Source organism: Dicentrarchus labrax, unplaced genomic scaffold (genome assembly GCF_905237075.1).
Source record: "Dicentrarchus labrax unplaced genomic scaffold, dlabrax2021, whole genome shotgun sequence".
In the NCBI taxonomy this organism is placed as follows: Eukaryota; Metazoa; Chordata; class Actinopteri; family Moronidae; genus Dicentrarchus; species Dicentrarchus labrax.
In genome coordinates, this window is record NW_026136705.1 from 4,037,076 (window position 1) to 4,055,967 (window position 18,892).

The following is an 18,892-nucleotide window of genomic DNA, read 5'->3' on the forward strand; positions in this document are numbered from 1 at the left end:
AGCGTTTCCGCGAATAAGACATTATTCCCCCACCCCGCCCCCACTCTTGGCACACGCCGCTGGGCCTTTTGGAGGAATGCCACTGGAACCAGGGCGGTCTCCCCACTTCCCTCAATTTGAAAACAGTGCCTCTGCTGGTCAATTGCTGGTAACTTAATGCCAAAGAGTAGAAAGAGGCCCTCTCGCTGTTCGACTATTAAAATTGAATTTGTAACATCACCCCTAGTGGCTGGCTGTGTTAACAAGCAGATACATTGAGATAATACTGTTGATTGACTTGGCTAATTGAATTTGAGAATTCAGGCTTTAATAGGCTGAAATCCTGCACATTGATTGGTTAATTTGTAACATTAAAAAGCCTGTGATACTGCAAAACCGGCTATTGTATACTGATGCGTCTCATTATACAGGTTAATCAAACAATTAGAGTTGTAAATTACACATTCGATAAAACATTTCTTTGATTAATCCAAATTTAATTGAAATATTAATTCCTTATAATATTATTCGGAATTCGATTTTGATGCTATGCTAGAGGCATCAAGTCAAATAATTAAGCTGTTAACCACTATTCAAGTGAACTTCACGGTTATATCAAATACTTTAGCTTTTGTGTTAAAACACTAGCTTTCAGGTTCTTTGAAATCCAAACGCTGTTTTGAACTAAGTATCACGCATCAAATTAATTGACCAAGCAAATTCTACTTCTAATTGAAAATAATTCAAAATTAAAATTCAAATAAGATAAACAAAAAAAAACAAACAAAGTACATACAATTAAATTTAAAACTTTTTATTTTAAGTGTTAATTTCTTGCTGTTTGTTGTTGAGAACCCTAAACTACAGTCAATTCACTGTAGTAAGTACAGACTTTTTCTAGAATTTCTTAATTTACAAATAAATATGTAACTCATCGCTTTCTTGACTCTGATTGGTTGGTGTTGGTTATAAATGGCATTGGGAGCACTAGAACAAGCTAGAGGAAGCAGATTTTTTTCACAGATTATCTGTCTCATGTACTGCTGTCAGGATTAGGGATGGGGATCGAAACCTGGTTCTATCAAGGACCCGGTTCCACTTTTTTCAAAACCTGAAAATCAATAACGTTTGGGCTTATCGATACCACTATCGAGTCTCGTCGTTTTCTTTTTCTCCCGTACGTCCTGTAACGTAATTGTGTGTCCCTTGAGTCGCGTCACGGCATTTAAATCTAATCAATCCACTCACTGCAGCATGTCCACCAATGTTTTTGAATGAAATTGTAAGCAAACAGGTATTAAAAGTAAAACAAGTGAAGTCTGGCAGTTAACTTTGCTCGCGAGGATGGCTGAACGGGCGAAAAGGTCAACAGTTTGGCTTCATTTTACCAAGCTCAAAGATAAAGAGGAAGCGAAATGCAACTTATGTTGCAAAATAATTTCTTGTAAAGGGGGGAACACAACCCTTAATGGCCAAGCACATTAGCATTGTGCATCAAATAAAGGCCAAATGCAGTACCTTTGACTGCCTCCGGGTTGAAAAGACTCTGTCTCCTCCTCCTCCTGCTGCTGCCGCACCATCACAGACGGGCCCGTCTTCATCATCCACTCAAAGTACCAGCGGTAAGCGCACACACAGACTTTGTAGCTTGTCCCGTCAGTTAAAAATAGTTTTCCAATTGTGAAATCCGTGTGTTGTAATCGGCAGCATACAAGCTAGTTAGCTTGAAAAGTAAATAAAGTTTCAGACGTGCTGCGTGATGATGTGTTCAGGTTGGCTCAGTAAAACGACTCTTAGGTTATAATTTCTGCCAAAAAATACCTGTTAATTTATGAGCTGATATTTTATTTCCTTTTGTGTGACACAGCATATTATTTATTTAATTTATATACATTATGACATTCATTCATTTGGTGCTGCTGATATATTATTTGTATTGTTAGTTTTATGTAATTTCGAAGTGGCCTATTACATTAGCCATGTTTATTGAAGGCTAGAAACGTTTTTGTTATGCTCACTTGTTAAGCAATAAAAGCAGTACCAGTTCTGTTAAAAACATATTGTCGCGTCTTTCCACCAAATAATAGAAAAGTATTGATAGTGGTATCGATAAAGACTCGGATCGATAAGGAGTATCGATAATGGTATCGATATCAATAAATATTAACGATCCCCATCCCTAGTCAGGATGAAGTGAAAATGACAGGAAATGTGACAAAGAAAAAAACAAAAAGGTAAATAAATACTTTTTATAATAATAATGGGTCCTTCTCCGTTCCAGTACAATCTGAATACAGAATACATTTTACCCATGCTATCAGAATGGCTTTAAGTCTGATAGTGTTGGTCAGTATATGTCAATACACCATCGAGATAACCAGGAGATGAATTGCTATGAGGATAGGAAATTTTACACAGACGCTACGGGACAGGAGGATAGATCTGATAGATTTTCATCATCCTCTGACTTTTCCTCTGGAGTAAATAAGGTAAAGAGATTCCAAGAGGATGAATTGTAATAATATTGATCCCTTAACTTTTCATCTAGGGCCATCATCAATTGGTCTTAAGTTTATGACGAAATACTAGCAATAATAATGACATTTCCATTTTTGATTGAAATTGTTTCTTTTCTCTGAAAGTAACAACCTGAGAAGTTAGTCTGAGAAAATTGGGCAATTCTTAAAAAAAAGGAAACATAAATAAGAGTAATTATGGGAAAATGTAAATAAATGATTTTAATAAAGAAAAAAAAATGTATTTTAAAATGGAGTAAATTCATGTTTACTGTGATATACAGCAGGAATTTCACAAAATCAGTGATCTGTAAATGAACTGATTCCAACTATTTGTCACTTTATTTTTTTATTTTAAACATATATTGTGTTGATTCTGTGATCGAAATATGTGATAACTACATTATGTAAATAGAGAGAGCACTTTCAGTGTATTCCACCAAGGTCCGAAAACACTATCCAAAAAGGATTCAAGGACTTCCACTAAGCTGTGTTAGATGTTGGAATAAAATGCTGTTTCCACAGGTATCTTCACTGCACCTGTTCCAGGCATTTACTACTTCACCTTCTTTTATCATGCTGGAGGATCACAGGAAGTTTTTCTAATCCTCATGAAGAACAACCAGGATGTTGTGACAGCCGCTGATCACGGAACATCACAAGATGACGCTGATAATGGTGGCAATGCAGTGTTCTTACAGCTGCAGCAAGGGGACCAGGTGTATGTGCTCTTAGGTGCAAATAAACATGTTTGGGGAAACGATTTCATTACCACCTTCAGTGGTTTTCTGGTCAGTCAGGTTTGAAAAGTGAATTAATATATGATTTATTTCTCATTACAGTTGCAATTTCTAATTTCTTTTGACAGATCTGAAATGATTATTATTCACTTTTAATTGATTCATATTGTTACAGCTGCTTTAAGTGCCCTTTGTACAACTTGGATGTGTACAAGTAACTATTAAACAGATTACAGACTATGTTACAGTGTGTTATCTGGACAGTTAGATCAGAATTAATAATAATGCTTATACTTGTTAATTATCTAGTATCTACTTATCTTGTTTTTCTCTTCAAAAACAATAAAGTCAAACTCTTTTGTTGCATCATAAAATAATTTTTGAAACGTTTGTGTTTTTCTATGAAATCCTAAAAGATGACAATGTAAAAGTGCTGTATGTGGTTTGCTATTTCTTTATAAAACCTATTCCCAATCCTTTTATTTGCATCTTTCACAACATGAAGAGTTCAAAACTCTGATCAATAGATCATAATAGAAATAGAACAAACAATTATTAATAAGTGAGAAGTGAATTAATTTTAAATGTGTGTTTCCACCAATGATTCTGACCTCCATTACAGATTTCCAACAAACATTAAAGGACACTTTTTGTGTGTCTTGAGGCAACTGGTAGGGAAATAACCAACACCCTCTGCTGTGCCAAGCCAAAAATGCATGCCTGCACACTCAGAGAACAGATACAAACATTTTTAACCAAAGACAAAGGACAAGTGGATGATTTTAAATGTGTATGAAAAAGTGGAAACCCATATAGAATTAATTCAGTGATCTTTGTTATGAAGTAAGCTGCTTTATTGTGTGACGACTGAAAAGCAGATTCTATATTTTTGGTCTTTAAAAAGTCCTGGAATTTAGAAACAAAATTACCAAATGCAATAGCCATGAACATAAAGTGTCCAATGTATAATGTAAATGAAATCTGTGCATTTTGTGTAAAACTTTGATAAATACAGCTGCTTGGTGGGGATCATATTAGTGGTCTCTACCACAGTAGTAAACACAGCTGTTCACTTAAGGGTTCTATTATCTGAAAACTATCAAATACTTAAATTCAATATAGATATCAAGATATCAAAGGTTACAGTTTTTTTTCGATTGCTAACAAGCGTTTACCTAAACTTAAGATACTTTATCGAAACTCTTAACACAGCAACACACCTACCTCACACAATTAGCCAAATAGTACATTTTCTGCTCAAAACCACATTTTGTTCTTTAAACACCAACTCTACATTTCAAAATGCAAAAAAACATTCTCTATATACACAAACTCTATCAAAACACAGCAAACCTGACTCAAAATCAAATCATTCTGTCAAAACACTAGCACATTTTCTTTCCAAGAGGAACAGATCAATCAATCATAGCACAACAACTTTCTAAATACAAACAGTTGATAGCATTACAAAAACTCCATTAGTTTTCATGTTTCAGCTCTACCTGCAAACAGTAGACAATGAGAAATCCATAGTTTTTTTTAAATTCAGTTTCCTTTTACTGTAAACCACCCTAAATTTTTGGCTTGAGGGTCGATGTGTGCATTTATGGCAACAAACTATGCAAAAGTGAATGAGTCATCTTTACTTTATAGAATGTACAGTAGAAAAAAATTGTAAGCGACAAAATTGCAGAAGTTAAACGCTTTATCAACATGAAATTGCAGCCAGTGATCAACAAATAATCCAAACTATGTGGCCTTTGGTTCAAAATGTGTCAAAATACTGTCAGATACACAATTTGACAACAAAAAAGAGGCACAGATGGAAAAGGAAAAAAAAAAGCACAGTCCTGTTCTAATCCATACGATCTTCAGCATTTGACCACATGTTCTCATCCACATCACATCTGATGTCATCTCTCGCTATGTGTAGTGAAGACACTGGGAGTATACTGTATATGGCGTTAGTTCAGGGGCTATCACTGGGTTCACACCGGGGTCCCGACCAGAACACCAACTTAAGGCTAATTAACTTTTAGAGGATCCACAATGAAGAAGCAGGTGATGGATAGTGCAGGTGTTAAATACTCTCTTGCTGGCAATGAGGTCATGTGGTTTTCTATATCAAAAGAACAATAACAAATACACAAATGAAAAAGGAATAAAGCTCTTAATCACTAATAAACATAATAAAGGAGTACTGAAATTACTACATCCCCATTGGCCCCTAATTATCACTACCACAGTCCTGAAACACACTTACTTACTAGCATATTAACACACATATAAACAACATCACATGGTAATATTTACGTAACGCTCACTGTGAACATTACACTAGCGAGTCGGAGCGATAACAATAACATAACACGTGACGTGACGTGACGTACACTCGATCAGAGGCAGGTGAGCTAAATGCTACAACTAGCTTAAACAGTGATCACATGGCAAGTGTGAAAGCAACACATCAGAACAACAGAAATAATCTATGGCTACAGCAACGTAAACACAGTACATCAACAATATATCCGGACATACTCACTTTTCATCCACGCACAGACCACTTCCCGTGATGTTAATTAACTGTTAATCCCTCACTCTGCCGTCTCACCAGAGCACACACCTCTCCGACCAAGCACCGGGGGGGCTCCTATATGAGCTGACCAACACTACATCTATGAAACATCACACACTAAACATAATATGTCTCAACTTTGGGGCCTTTTCTACACTATGCACCTTGGAAAGAAACGCTTGGCATGCCTTATCCAGCTGAGATATCTCTGCAGCCGGCATCTATTGCATCAAGTAGAGACATTCGGTCATGTGGCCGATGATCGTACACTTTCCACCTACAGGAAGATAAATATTCCTCAATGGGGTTGAGGAAAGGCTAGTAAGGGGGGAGGAAAGGGGAAACCATTCTTGGATGGGCCTCAAACCAGTTTGTGATTGCATGTGCATGGTGAAAAGCAACATTGTCCCATGCAATTACAAATGTCCTCACGTTTCCTCCAACCTGTTCCCTTTCTGCTTCTGGCACCAGTCGTTGGTGGAGGTCATCTAAAAACAACAGAAGTCGCTCGGTATTGACCAATCTGGTATTTGTGCAGAACCAAACCAGCACTTGAGATTGCAGCACACGTTGTAATATTTGCTCCTTTCTGACCCGGCACATCAACGGTGGCCCTTTTTCCAATGACGTTTCTTCCACACCAACGTGGTCTTTATTTCTGACATGTTGTGTGTAAGCATATGTAAATAACACAAAAAACATCCATAGTTTTGGTATTGGGTGAGCTTGTACGTAACTTAGAAATGGGATAATAGACTGCATATTCTGTGGAAACAACATGAATTGTGTTAATTGTATGGTATGAACACACCAATGTGGGGCTAACTGTGTGTAGAGTTTGGAAAATGTGACTACAGATTGGACAAAAAGATCTTAGTGGTTGTAAAACACTGTAATTAGTAAAAGTAAAAAAAAAAAAAGTAAAAGTAACTTTATTTATTGGTTAATTTGCTTCAATACCCCCTGAAACACATTCATCTTTCCTGTAAGACCAGTTAAGAGTTGAGAAATATTTCTGTTTTACATTTCCAAAGGATTTCAAAGGTTAATTGATTGCCAGTAAATGTCCTCACTGCACGTCCACTGAAACATTAAACAAATAATTTGCAACAAGATAAAAATAGCTAACTGTCAACTGTGATGTTAAAAATTAACAGAGTCTCTATAAACAACATAAAAGCAGCCAGGGGGATCACATCAGTCAGAGTTTAGGTGACTGAACGACGCTGAATCAACTTGGATGATGAATTTTACCATTGTATTGTCTATGCTGCTATACTGCAGCCTGATTTTGGCCCAGGATGATGTTAATGTTCCTGAAACAGAAAGAACTAGTGAAACACAGTCATGCTTTCCAGACATGTGTGAATTCCTGAAAGAGTTTGGTGCCATAAAAGAAAAACAGACAGTTATGGAAACCAGACTGAAGGACAGTGAAACCAGGCTGAAGGACAGTGAGACCAGACTGATGGACAGTGAAACCAGACTGACGGACAGTGAAACCAGGCTGAAGGATAGTGAAACCAGACTGAAGGAAAGTGAAAACCAGATTCTTGAACTGAAGAGCAAAGGTAAAGGGAAAGTTCTGCCCTGATTATTTTTAAGACTTCAGTGGAGAATTATTTTGCGTATCAGAATAAATACAATATAACAGTGTGGAAGTACATATACAAAATAATGTGATCACAATGTTTTGCTTTACACAGAAAAGACCGTGGTAGTGTTCAGTGCAGCAGCAGGTGGGAGTGGACACATTGGACCCTTTAATACAGATACAACTGTAGTCTACAAAGTAGTTAAAACAAACATTGGCAATGCCTACAGTCAATTCACTGGTAAGTAGAAACTCTTTCTATAATTTCTTAATTTACAAATAAATATATAACTCAGCAATTACTTTCTTGACTCTGATTGGTTGGTGTTGGTTGTAAATGGCATTAGGAGTGCTAGAACAAGCCAGAGGAAGCAGATTGTTTTCACAGATTTTCTGTCTCATGTACTGCTTTCAGGATGAAGTGAAAATTACAGGAAATGTGACAAAAAAAGAAGCAAAGACAGAAATTTTTTTTTAATAACTTCCACTGGGTCCTTCTCCGTTCCACTATAATCTAAATACAGAATAAAGGTTACCTATGCTAGCAGAATGGCTTTAAGTCTGATAGTGTTGGTCAGTATATGTCAATACACCATCGAGATAACCAGGAGATGAATTGCTATGCGGATAGGAAATTTTACACAGATGCTACGGGAAGCAGAGGATGGATCTGATAGACTTTTATCATCCTCTGACTTTTCCTCTGGAGTAAATAAGGTACAGAGAGATTCCCAGAGGATGAACTGTAATAATGTTGATCCCTTAACTTTTCATCGAGGGCCATCATCAATTGGTCTTTAGGTTATGACTAAATACTAGCAAAAATAATGACATTTCTTTTATTTGATTGAAATTGTGACATTTGTCTGAGAAGAAGGGCCTGAGAAGTTAGTCTGAGGAAATTTGGTAATTCGATCAAAAAAGGGATATTTATTTATCTTTAATTCATCTTTATAATAAGAGTAATTTTGGGAAATACTAGAGATATAAATAAACGATTTTAATAAAAAAAAAACATGTATTTCAAAATGGAGTAGATTAATGTTTACTGTGATATATAGCAGGAATTTTAGGAAATCAGTGATGTGTAAATGAACTGATTCCAACTATCTGTCACTTGAATGTTTTTATTTTAAACATGTATTGTGTTGATTCTGTGATAGAAAGATGTGATTACTGCATTATGTAAATAGAGAGAGCACTTTCAGTGTATTCCACCAAGGTCCAAAAACACTCTCCAAAAAGGATTCAAGTACTTCCATTAAGCTGTGTTAGATGTTGGAATAAAATGCGGTTTCCACAGGTACCTTCGCTGCACCTGTTCCAGGCATTTACTACTTCACCTTCTTTTATCATGCTGGAGGATCTCAGAGAGTATCTCTAACCCTCATAAAGAACAACGAGAGTGTTGTGACGACCTATGACCACACTACATCGCATGACGGGGCTGATAACGGTGGCAATGCAGTGTTCTTGCAGCTGCAGCAAGGGGACCAGGTGTATGTGCGCTTAGGTGCAAATACACATGTTTGGGGAGACAATTTCATTACCACCTTCAGTGGTTTTCTGGTCAGTCAGGTTTGAACATTGAATTAAAGATATGATTTATTTGTCATCACAGTTTTAAAATTTCTATGTCCACTTTTCATTGGTTCCTATTATTATAGCTGCTTTAAGTGCCCTGTACTGATCTACAATCTATTTATCTATCTATCTCTGTCAAGTCAACCTCATTTGTTGTATCTTAAAATAATTTTTGAAACATTTGTATTTTTCCATGAATAATTTCCTAGAAAATTAGAATGTAAAAGTGGTGTATGTGGTTTGCTATTTCTTTATAAAACCAATTCTCAATCCTTCTATTTGTATATTTTACAACATGAAGAGTTCAAAACTCTAGCCGTATCAACAGATTAGGTAACACTTTATAATGAGTACACACTATTAAGCATTAGTTAAGCATGAATAAATACTGAATTCATCATTTATAACGCATGAATACACATTAGTATGTAGTTTATAAACACAGTTAAAAATGTTTTATTCATCATTGATAAGCACATTAGTTATGGATTAGTAAATACTGAATTCATCATTTATAACGCATGAATACACATTAGTATGTAGTTTATAAACACAGTTAAAAATGTTTTATTCATCATTGATAAGCACATTAGTTATGGATTAGTAAATACTGAATTCATCATTTATAAAGCATGATTCTGCTGTAAATAGTCATTACTATGTGGTTTATAATCACAGTTATAAATGTTTTACTCTTCATTGTACTGTACATTTCTGCATGCACTTGCACATCCACTATTCAGACATGTATTAATGATTAGTGACTGTGTTAGCAGATGTTCTATAAAACTCACAACAAATTCATTTTCTAATGATGGCCTATAAACAGTGATTAATGCAGGAATTCACAGTTACAAAGCACTTACTACTCGTTAATTAAGTATTTTGCACGAGCTCATCTAATGATCATCATCTGATGACGTGCTGAGAGCGGGAGGCGACAGGCGGGATGTTACGTCATATTTCCGTTAACTCTCAGAAGTTTCTGACAGTGCAGCCAAGGGGAGCATGGAGAAGCACATTGGAGTCGGTGGCCGTCAGCGGCTCTAGTGGTGAGTATGTGTCTTTGTTTGGTAGCACACATTATGGTTGAAAGCTAACGTTAGCTTGTCACTTGACACTAACGTTACTAACGTTACCGACCCGCCCGCGGTGGCTAAAACGACCTAGCCTAGTCTCGTCTAGCCAGGCGAGGTGAGTGCCTAGTAGCGGCAGGTCGGCTTAGCCACCGCGGGTTGGTCGGTAATGTTTGTAACGTTAGTAACGTTAGTCGGGGAGCGAGGGCAAACACCTGCAGCTGCTGACAAGCTAACGTTAGCTTTCAACCATAATGTGTGCTACCAAACAAAGACACATACTCACCTCTAGAGCCGCTGACGGCCGCCGACTCCAATGTGCTTCTCCATGCTCCCCTTGGCTGCACTGTCAGATACTTCTGAGAGTTAACGGAAATATGACGTAACATCCCGCCTGTCGCCTCCCGCTCTCAGCACGTCATCAGATGATGATCATTAGATGAGCTCGTGCAAAATACTTAATTAACGAGTAGTAAGTGCTTTGTAACTGTGAATTCCTGCATTAATCACTGTTTATAGGCCATCATTAGAAAATGAATTTGTTGTGAGTTTTATAGAACATCTGCTAACACAGTCACTAATCATTAATACATGTCTGAATAGTGGATGTGCAAGTGCATGCAGAAATGTACAGTACAATGAAGAGTAAAACATTTATAACTGTGATTATAAACCACATAGTAATGACTATTTACAGCAGAATCATGCTTTATAAATGATGAATTCAGTATTTACTAATCCATAACTAATGTGCTTATCAATGATGAATAAAACATTTTTAACTGTATTTATAAACTACATACTAATGTGTATTCATGCGTTATAAATGATGAATTCAGTATTTATTCATGCTTAACTAATGCTTAATAGTGTGTACTCATTATAAAGTGTTACCACAGATTATAATAGAAATGGAACAAACAATAATCAATAAGTTAAAGTGAGAAGCGAATGAATTTTAAATGTGTGTTTATCTAGGCGATATTTCCCCTGCTGTTTGGCCAGGGAAAACATTGCTTGCGATGTGGATGAGATGCTGTGGCCAGACCGAAATACAGAGGATGCAGCATAGTTTTTTTTAATTTATTTTTTTTACTGTAACTGTATACAGTAAATTCTTTTGTTTTGTATGTGCAAGTTTGTGTTGGTTGGGATGTACAGTGTAAATTGTTTTTTGTGGGAAAAATAAAACATATTTAATTGTGTATTTGTGTGTTCTGAGTATAAAAACAATATTCTCAAATATTTTACAACACACTTATGTATGTACTGTCTGTAGTAAGTGTAACACTGAACAAAAAAAGGCCTAAGCCATTATAATGAATGGAGTTTTTTCCATTCCATTCATCATAGTGTTTTACATTGAGCACATCAGTGTTCAACTGGTTCTTATAAATGTCTATTCATATGATGGTTTGTGTGTGTCATTTGAAAACAAAATACCATTTTGAGAAGAAATTACATTATTTTGAATGTAAAGTTTCATTTTGCAGGAGAATTGAGGGGTTTTGCCCATTGTGTGTGTTAATTTGGATTTGTGGTAGAGTTCTGAGAGTATGAGGCATGCTTTCAGAAAATGCGTGTAAACAATCGAGAAAAACTGTAATATCTGAGGTGCATACACAGAGCCCCAAGCATACTAAATGACTGTACCCAGCCCAGCAACAGTCTGTTCATCCTGCTGCCATCTGGGAAGAGGACTTAGCTTCGTCACTCAGGCTGTGAGACTGCTAAATTCATCCTCAACACTTGCTTTTATTTTATGACTTAGTGATACATTTTTATTCGTTTTACAAGTAGCATGTAGAGAACTATATCTGAATTTCATTATATAACCTGACGTTGACAATAAAATAACTTTGAAAGTTTAAAGTACAACAAACATGGATCAGATATCTATTGCCAAACAATGAAAACCACACCTACATTCATGGGATCTCAAGGGACATCAGTATTACTGTAACAACACAAGAATGACAAACACAGAGAGGATGCAGCAGTAGTTCTCATGTACATGCCACTTTATTCTGATTATATGTTCACATTTACAGTAAATATTACTGTGAAATCACATAAAATAGTCAAACGTAAGTTTAGAGCACTGAACTGTGTTCCACAGTTATGCAGCTTGCTCATTATACAACCCTGCATTGAAAATGAAAAAAAAGTAACCTTGAATCCTTAACTGATATTGTTTGCTTGTAGCAAACACAGATCAGATATCTATTACTAAACACAGAAAACTCCTCCTAAATTCATGGGAACTCAGGGGATATCAGTCTTACTGAACCAACACAAGAATGACAAACACAGAGAGGTAGCAGCAGTATTTCTCATCTACATTCCAGTTTATTCTGATTACATGTTCACGTGTACAGTAAATATTGCTGTGAAAAAAGCACTTAATTTGGTGAACAGATGTTTGTCACAGTTACAAGATGAATTGTCTAATGCCTGTCATACATACAATGTCTTATTTTTTAGACTTGTGGAAGAGATTATGCAAAGAAACTGTCCAATCATAATATCCAAATTGACTCAAACCAAACCAAGGGATTTACCAGAGCATCGAAGCTAGAACAGTCTATTGCTTTGGTGGTACAACAGAGTCGTAGCAGTGTCCTATTGATCCTCAGGAGTGGTCCTCTGTTGCTTCCATCCAAATTCCATAACCAGTTTTGGTAAAGGTAGGCCTTGTCATCATTGCTGGATGGAGCTGGAGCAGTGTCTGGCCATACAGTAATGTGTGTAAAAGTAGTAGAGCAGTGCTGTAAATACACAACCTTGCAGAGCAAGTTGAGGTCTTGGGAATTCTGGGGGGTTGGAGGTGTGACTGCATATTCTGACCACGTGGGTTCTGGTAGTTAGGAAATCCAGAATCCAAGTGCAAAAGAATGTGTTTAGTCAAATCAGTTAGTTAGTCATCCAGTCTGGTGGGAATGATGAATGTATTATTAAAAGCTGAACTGAAGTCTATAAGAATCAGTTTCATAAAGTCCCCCCTTTGAGGTTTGTGCAGGACTTTTTCAATCTCACTCCTTATTGATTACTGCTGTGTGTGTGTGTGTGTGTGTGTGTGTGTGTCCACTCCCTCCACAAACATTCTGACTATTTATGCCCGCATGACTTGCCTTACATTTCTTTTGTTTTGTAAAAAAACACTTTAATTCACTTTTCAACTTCTTTTCATTACAAATTGTAACTATTGTGACTATAAAATTGTAATTGTAGTTTTATTTTCTTGGAGGTCCAGTGACTTGGATAACCTACACCAAAGAATAATGAAGCTGTTCTGCCAGCTTATGGTCTTCCAACATTTCATGAAGACGTGTTCTTTTATTTTGTTAAATTGAATCAATTTAAAAGGTTAACTATGTTTTTTATTATGGTAATAAACTTCCTTCCGTGTGTGCAATTCTTGATAGTACCTCTGTTGCTGAAGGAACTGGAAGAGTGGGAAATTCTTTTTCAGAAATTGATACCTGAACCATTTTTGCTTTACGAGACTCAACATACTCTGTCACTAAACAAATACAGAAAGATATTATGTTCATTTGTGTTTGCATTTTGTACTGACTAGGGCTGCTCGTGAGTATTTAGGCAGTGTTTGTGTATGAGTACTGTGAATATTGTGTTTAAGAAAGAAAATACAGAGAGTTTTTACTTAAAGTACATCACATTTGTTATGAACATTGTACTTTGTTATGTGCTTTTAAATAATCAAAAAACTGTCACTCACTGTTGTGTTAAACTGTTCATCTCTTCCAGACTCAGAGGCTGCTCCTGCAACAGAAGCAACAATTGAAGAGAGTAAGTAATTTTTTTTCAGATTTGCATGATGATAGAAAGAACAGGAAAACACTTGATGGTGTCACTTGCTGGTGTGTGAAACTAATCTTCAGAAGAAGGAGGAAAAATCTTTGTCCAGATCCACCAACAACCTGTGAACCAGCATGTTTGTCTTGCGCTCAACGATCTTTAACTTATTCAACCATAACGACACTGCAGTCGTTACAAACTCATGCAGCCTTCCAAGAATACTGTGATATACAGTTGCTCAAGTCCGCCATCTATCTCCCTTCAGGTTTTTACTAAAGATCATTACCCTTTGTTAAGTTGTCTACTTGTTTGACACATGAATATCATCTACAGAAAGAGAAAAACCCTGTTAATTTGTCTAGATACTAAATAATCTGACAGCCAAAGTCAATAACTGCTACTGTATGTCAAACGGTTCAGCTCTTCCAGATTCAGGGAGTGGATATGGGACAGATGCACCTACAAATGGTCAGTAGATGTGTTTTTTTCAGAATATCACTAGATTAGATTAGATTCAACTTCATTGTCATTGCACAAAGTACAAGTACTAAGACAACGCAATGCAGTTACCATTAACATTACCCTCACTTTTTTATTTGCCTTCAGGAAACCATCATGGTCCCAGTAATCCACGTACATGCTAGGACTTCTGTATTCACAACTTTCATACTTTGAGCATTTCGGAAGAGGTGGAGGTAATCCTGATGATTTGAGTGCAGAATGTTTCTTCAGTCATTATGTTTATTTTGCTTGTATTGACTTTCACATTTTGCCTCCATAATTCACATTGTCTTCTGATTTGGTACTCTTATATTTCTCAGGTTATGTTTTTGTTCTTGGTAACTTCACTCTGTCTGTCTATCTATCCCCACTGTAGAAATGCTGTGAGGCCTTTCAGCCATATCCAGCCTCTGTGCAGGGTATGTCCTTCGAACAGAGTAGGGCTGTGGTACAGAGCATTTGCGCTGTTGATAGCAGATTGAATGGTTATGAAAAGAATGGCTTTTGCACAAATGTATTCTGTAGTCTTTCTTCCATCATGCATAATTAATTATTAATAATTAAAAGGCTCAAGCATTGAAACACACTTGTTTGTGAGTTTTTGTTCCACATATATCCTGTATCGCAAAGAGCTCCATAGCAACATTTCTCTAAATAATAGTGAATACTAAAATTCTTGGGAGTATCTTGTGGTAATCTTGAAAGAATTTAAGTACACAATTTGCAATATGTTTTCAAACTCTGATTTTGATGTTACACATATTTCAGTTCAATATGTTCAGTATAGAAAGAAAAGGAAATATGAATGATACTATAGATCACCCAATCTTGTAATGAACCAGTCCTGGACCAGAGCAGTGCAGTCGAAACTACAGTAACATTATCCCAGATGGCAACAAACCTGGGCTTCTCTGGTCTGTCCCGGTCTCCTTCTTTATTCTTTTTTCTCCTCAAAACCAATACAACAAACCTCTTTTGGGGGGTTTTGTATTAAATCCTATAACATAAGAATCTAAAAATGCAGACACATTTTGTGTGTCTTGAGGCAACTGGTAGGGCAATAAACAGCCCCCTCTGCTGTGCCAGGTCTGTGCAGTGAATCACTTCAATCTACATATTGGATTCAAAACATAAATGGAAGCATAAAAGCAGAAATACAAAACAAGAGATCATAGACACATAGGGAGACAAGAGATGATAAAAAAAATGCATGTCTGCATACTTAGGGAACAGATACAACAAACATTTTCAACCAAGGAAAAAAGAGATTCAAAAAAGTGGATGATTTTAAATGTGTATGAAAAAGTGGAAACCCATATAGGATCAATTAAATTATATATGTTATTAGGTGTGCTGCTTTATTGTGTAATGACTGAAAAGCAGATTCTATATTTATGTTCTGTAAATAGTCCTGGAATTTGAAAACAAGATGACCTAATGCAGTAGGCATGAAAATTGAAGAAACAGTTATAAATAAAGTGTCCAATATTAATAGTGTCCGTATAATGTAAATAAAATCTGGGCATTTTGTGTAAAACTGATAAATACAGCTGCTTGGTAGAGATCATATCAGTGGTCTCTGCACCGTGTATGACATAGAGTCCAGGACAACGCGGATTGGTAATTTAATGAATATGCTATATGATGCACAGCTTCCACAGTAGTGTACACGGCGGTTCATTTAGGGGTGTTTTATCTGAAAACTATCAAATACATAATTTCAAAGTAACTTTATTTATTGGTTAATTTGCTTAAATACTCCCTGAAACACATTCATCTTTGCTGTAAGACCAGTGAAGAGTTGAGAAATATTTCTGTTTACATTTCCAAAGGATTTCAAAGGTTAATTGATTGCCAGTAAATGTCCTCACTGCACGTCCACTTAAACAGTAAACAGATAAGTTGCAAAAAATAACAAAGTTAACGGTCAAATGTGATATTAAAAATTAACAGAGTCTCTATAAACAACATAAAAGCAGCCAGGGGGATCATATCAGTCAGAGTTTAGGTGACTGAACGGCGCTGAATCAACTTGGAAGATGAATTTTACCATTGTATTGTCTATGCTGCTATACTGCAGCCTGATTTTGGCCCAGGATGATGTTAATGTTCCTGAAACAGAAAGAACTAGTGAAACACAGTCATGCTTTCCAGACATGTGTGAATTCCTGAAAGAGTTTGGTGCCATAAAAGAAAAACAGAGAGTTATGGAAACTAGGCTGAAGGACAGTGAAACCAGACTGAAGGACAGTGAAACCAGACTGAAGGACAGTGAAAATCAGATTCTTGAACTGAAGAGCAAAGGTACAGTGAAACTTTTGACCTGATTAGTTTTAAGACTTTATTGGAGAATTATTTTGGGTGTCAGAATGAACACACTATAACAGTGCAGAAGTTAATTTAGTAAATAATGTGATCACAATGTTTTGCTTTACACAGAAAAGACCATGGTAGTGTTCAGTGCAGCAGCAGGTGGGAGCGGACACACTGGGCCCTTCGATACAGATAAAACTTTAGTCTACAGAGTAGTTAAAACTAACATTGGCAATGCCTACAGTCAATCCACTGGTAAGTACAGACTTTTTCTATGATTTCTTAATTTACAAATAAATGTGTAACTCAACATTTGCTTTCTTGACTCTGATTGGTTGGTGTTGGTTATAAATGGCATTAGAAGCGCTGGAACAAGCCAGAGGAAGCAGATTTTTTTACAGATTATCTGTCTCATGTACTGCTGTCAGGATAAAGTAAAAAAATACAGGAAATGTGAAAAAACAAAAAAAACAAACAAAAAGAGAACCAATTATTTTTAAGAACTTCCACTGGGTCCTTCTCCGTTCCACTATAATTTAAATACAGAATAAATGTTACCTATGCTAGCAGAATGGCTTTAAGTCTGATAGTGTTGGTCAGTACATGTCAATACACCATCGAGATAACCAGGAGATGAATTGCTATGCGGATAGGAAATTTTACACAAACGCTACGGGACGCAGAGGATGGATCTGATAGATTTTCATCATACTCTGACTTTTCCTCTGGAGTAAATAAGGTACAGAGATTCCCAGAGAATGAACTGTAATAATGTTGATCCCTTAACTTTTCATCTAGGGCCATCATCAATTGGTCTTTAGGTTATGACCAACTACTAGCAAAAATAATGACATTTCTTTATTTGATTGAAATTGTGAATTTTGTCTGAGAAAAAGTGCCTGAGAAGTTAGTCTGAGGAAATTTGGTAATTGTATCAAAAAAAGGGATATTTATTTATCTTTAATTTATCTTTATATTAAGAGTAATTTTGGGAAATACTAGAAATGTAAATAAACGATTTTAATGAAAAAAATGAAGTAAATGTTTATTGTGAGATATTGCAGGAATTTTAGGAAATCAGTGAATTGTAAATGAACTGATTCCAACTATTTGTCACTTTATTTTTTTTAATTTTAAACATGTATTGTGTTGATTCTGTGATAGAAAGATGTGATTACTGCGTTATGTAAATAGAGACAGCACTTTCAGTGTATTCCACCAAGGTCCAAAAATACTCCCCAAAAAGGATTCAAGGACTTCCATTAATCTGTGTCAGATGTTGGAATAAAATTATGTTTCCACAGGTACCTTCACTGCACCTGTTCCAGGCATTTACTACTTCACCTTCTTTTATAATGCTGCTGGATCACAGAGAGTATCTCTGACCCTCATGAAGAACCTCCAGGCTGTTGTGAAGACCACTGATAACAGCACATCCTATGACGGGGCTGATAATGGTGGCAATGCAGTGTTCTTGCAACTGCAGCAAGGGGACCAGTTGTACATGCACTTACATGCAAATTCACATGTTAGGGCAGACAGCTTCACTACCACCTTCAGTGCTCTTCTGGTCCGTCAGTTTGAACAGTGAATAAAGATATGATTTATTTGTCATTACAGTTACAATTTCTAATTTCTTTTAACAGATATGAAATTATTATACTATATCACTTTTATTTGATTCCTATTATTACAGCTGCTTTAAGTGCACTTTGTGGTCTGGAAAGTTAGATCAGAATTAATAATATTGCCTCATCTGAGAGCTTATACTTGTTAATAATCTACTATCGACTTATCTTGTTTTTCTCTTCAAAATCAATAAAGTCAAACTCTTCTGTTGCATCTTAAAAGCATTTTTGAAATGTTTGTGTTTTTCTATGAAATCCTAAAAGATGAGAATGTAAAAGTGGTGTATGTGGTTTGCTATTTCTTTATAAAACCAATTCCCAATCATTTTATTTGCATCTTTCACAACATGAAGAGTTCAAAACTCTAGCTGGATCAATAGATCATAATAGAAATAGAACAAACAATTATCAATAAGTGAGAAGTGAATTAATTTTAAATGTGTGTTTCTACCAATGATTCTGACCTCTGCATGACAGATTTCCCACAAACCTTAAAGGACACATTTTGTTTGTCTTGAGGCAACTGGTAGGGCATTTAACAGCAGCCTCTTCATTTCAGTTTATATA

General features: G+C 36.1%; 1 protein-coding gene and 1 long non-coding RNA gene across 9 annotated transcripts in view; both read left to right on the plus strand.

The window, feature by feature from the left end:
* LOC127363979 (cerebellin-1-like) overlaps positions 1-18,892 on the plus strand; it is a 41,035-nt gene that overhangs the window by 12,652 nt on the left and 9,491 nt on the right. For 2 of the 8 annotated variants that reach the window (XM_051401007.1, XM_051401004.1), the window contains exons 2-3: positions 7,517-7,645; positions 8,708-9,260. In XM_051401007.1, coding sequence (XP_051256967.1) covers positions 7,517-7,645; positions 8,708-8,988 — 410 coding nt within the window. In that variant the 3' untranslated portion in view covers positions 8,989-9,260. Of the gene's footprint in view, positions 1-3,020; positions 3,302-7,326; positions 7,382-7,516; positions 7,646-8,707; positions 9,261-16,366; positions 16,689-16,823; positions 16,953-18,001; positions 18,548-18,892 lie in introns of those variants that run through there. The other 6 variants (XM_051401002.1, XM_051401000.1, XM_051401008.1 and 3 more) reach the window with 6 other exon arrangements.
* On the plus strand, positions 13,832-14,966 carry LOC127363992 (uncharacterized). Its single transcript, XR_007884963.1, has 4 exons — positions 13,832-13,874; positions 14,313-14,351; positions 14,490-14,578; positions 14,761-14,966. It is a non-coding gene; the product is annotated as an uncharacterized LOC127363992 (long non-coding RNA).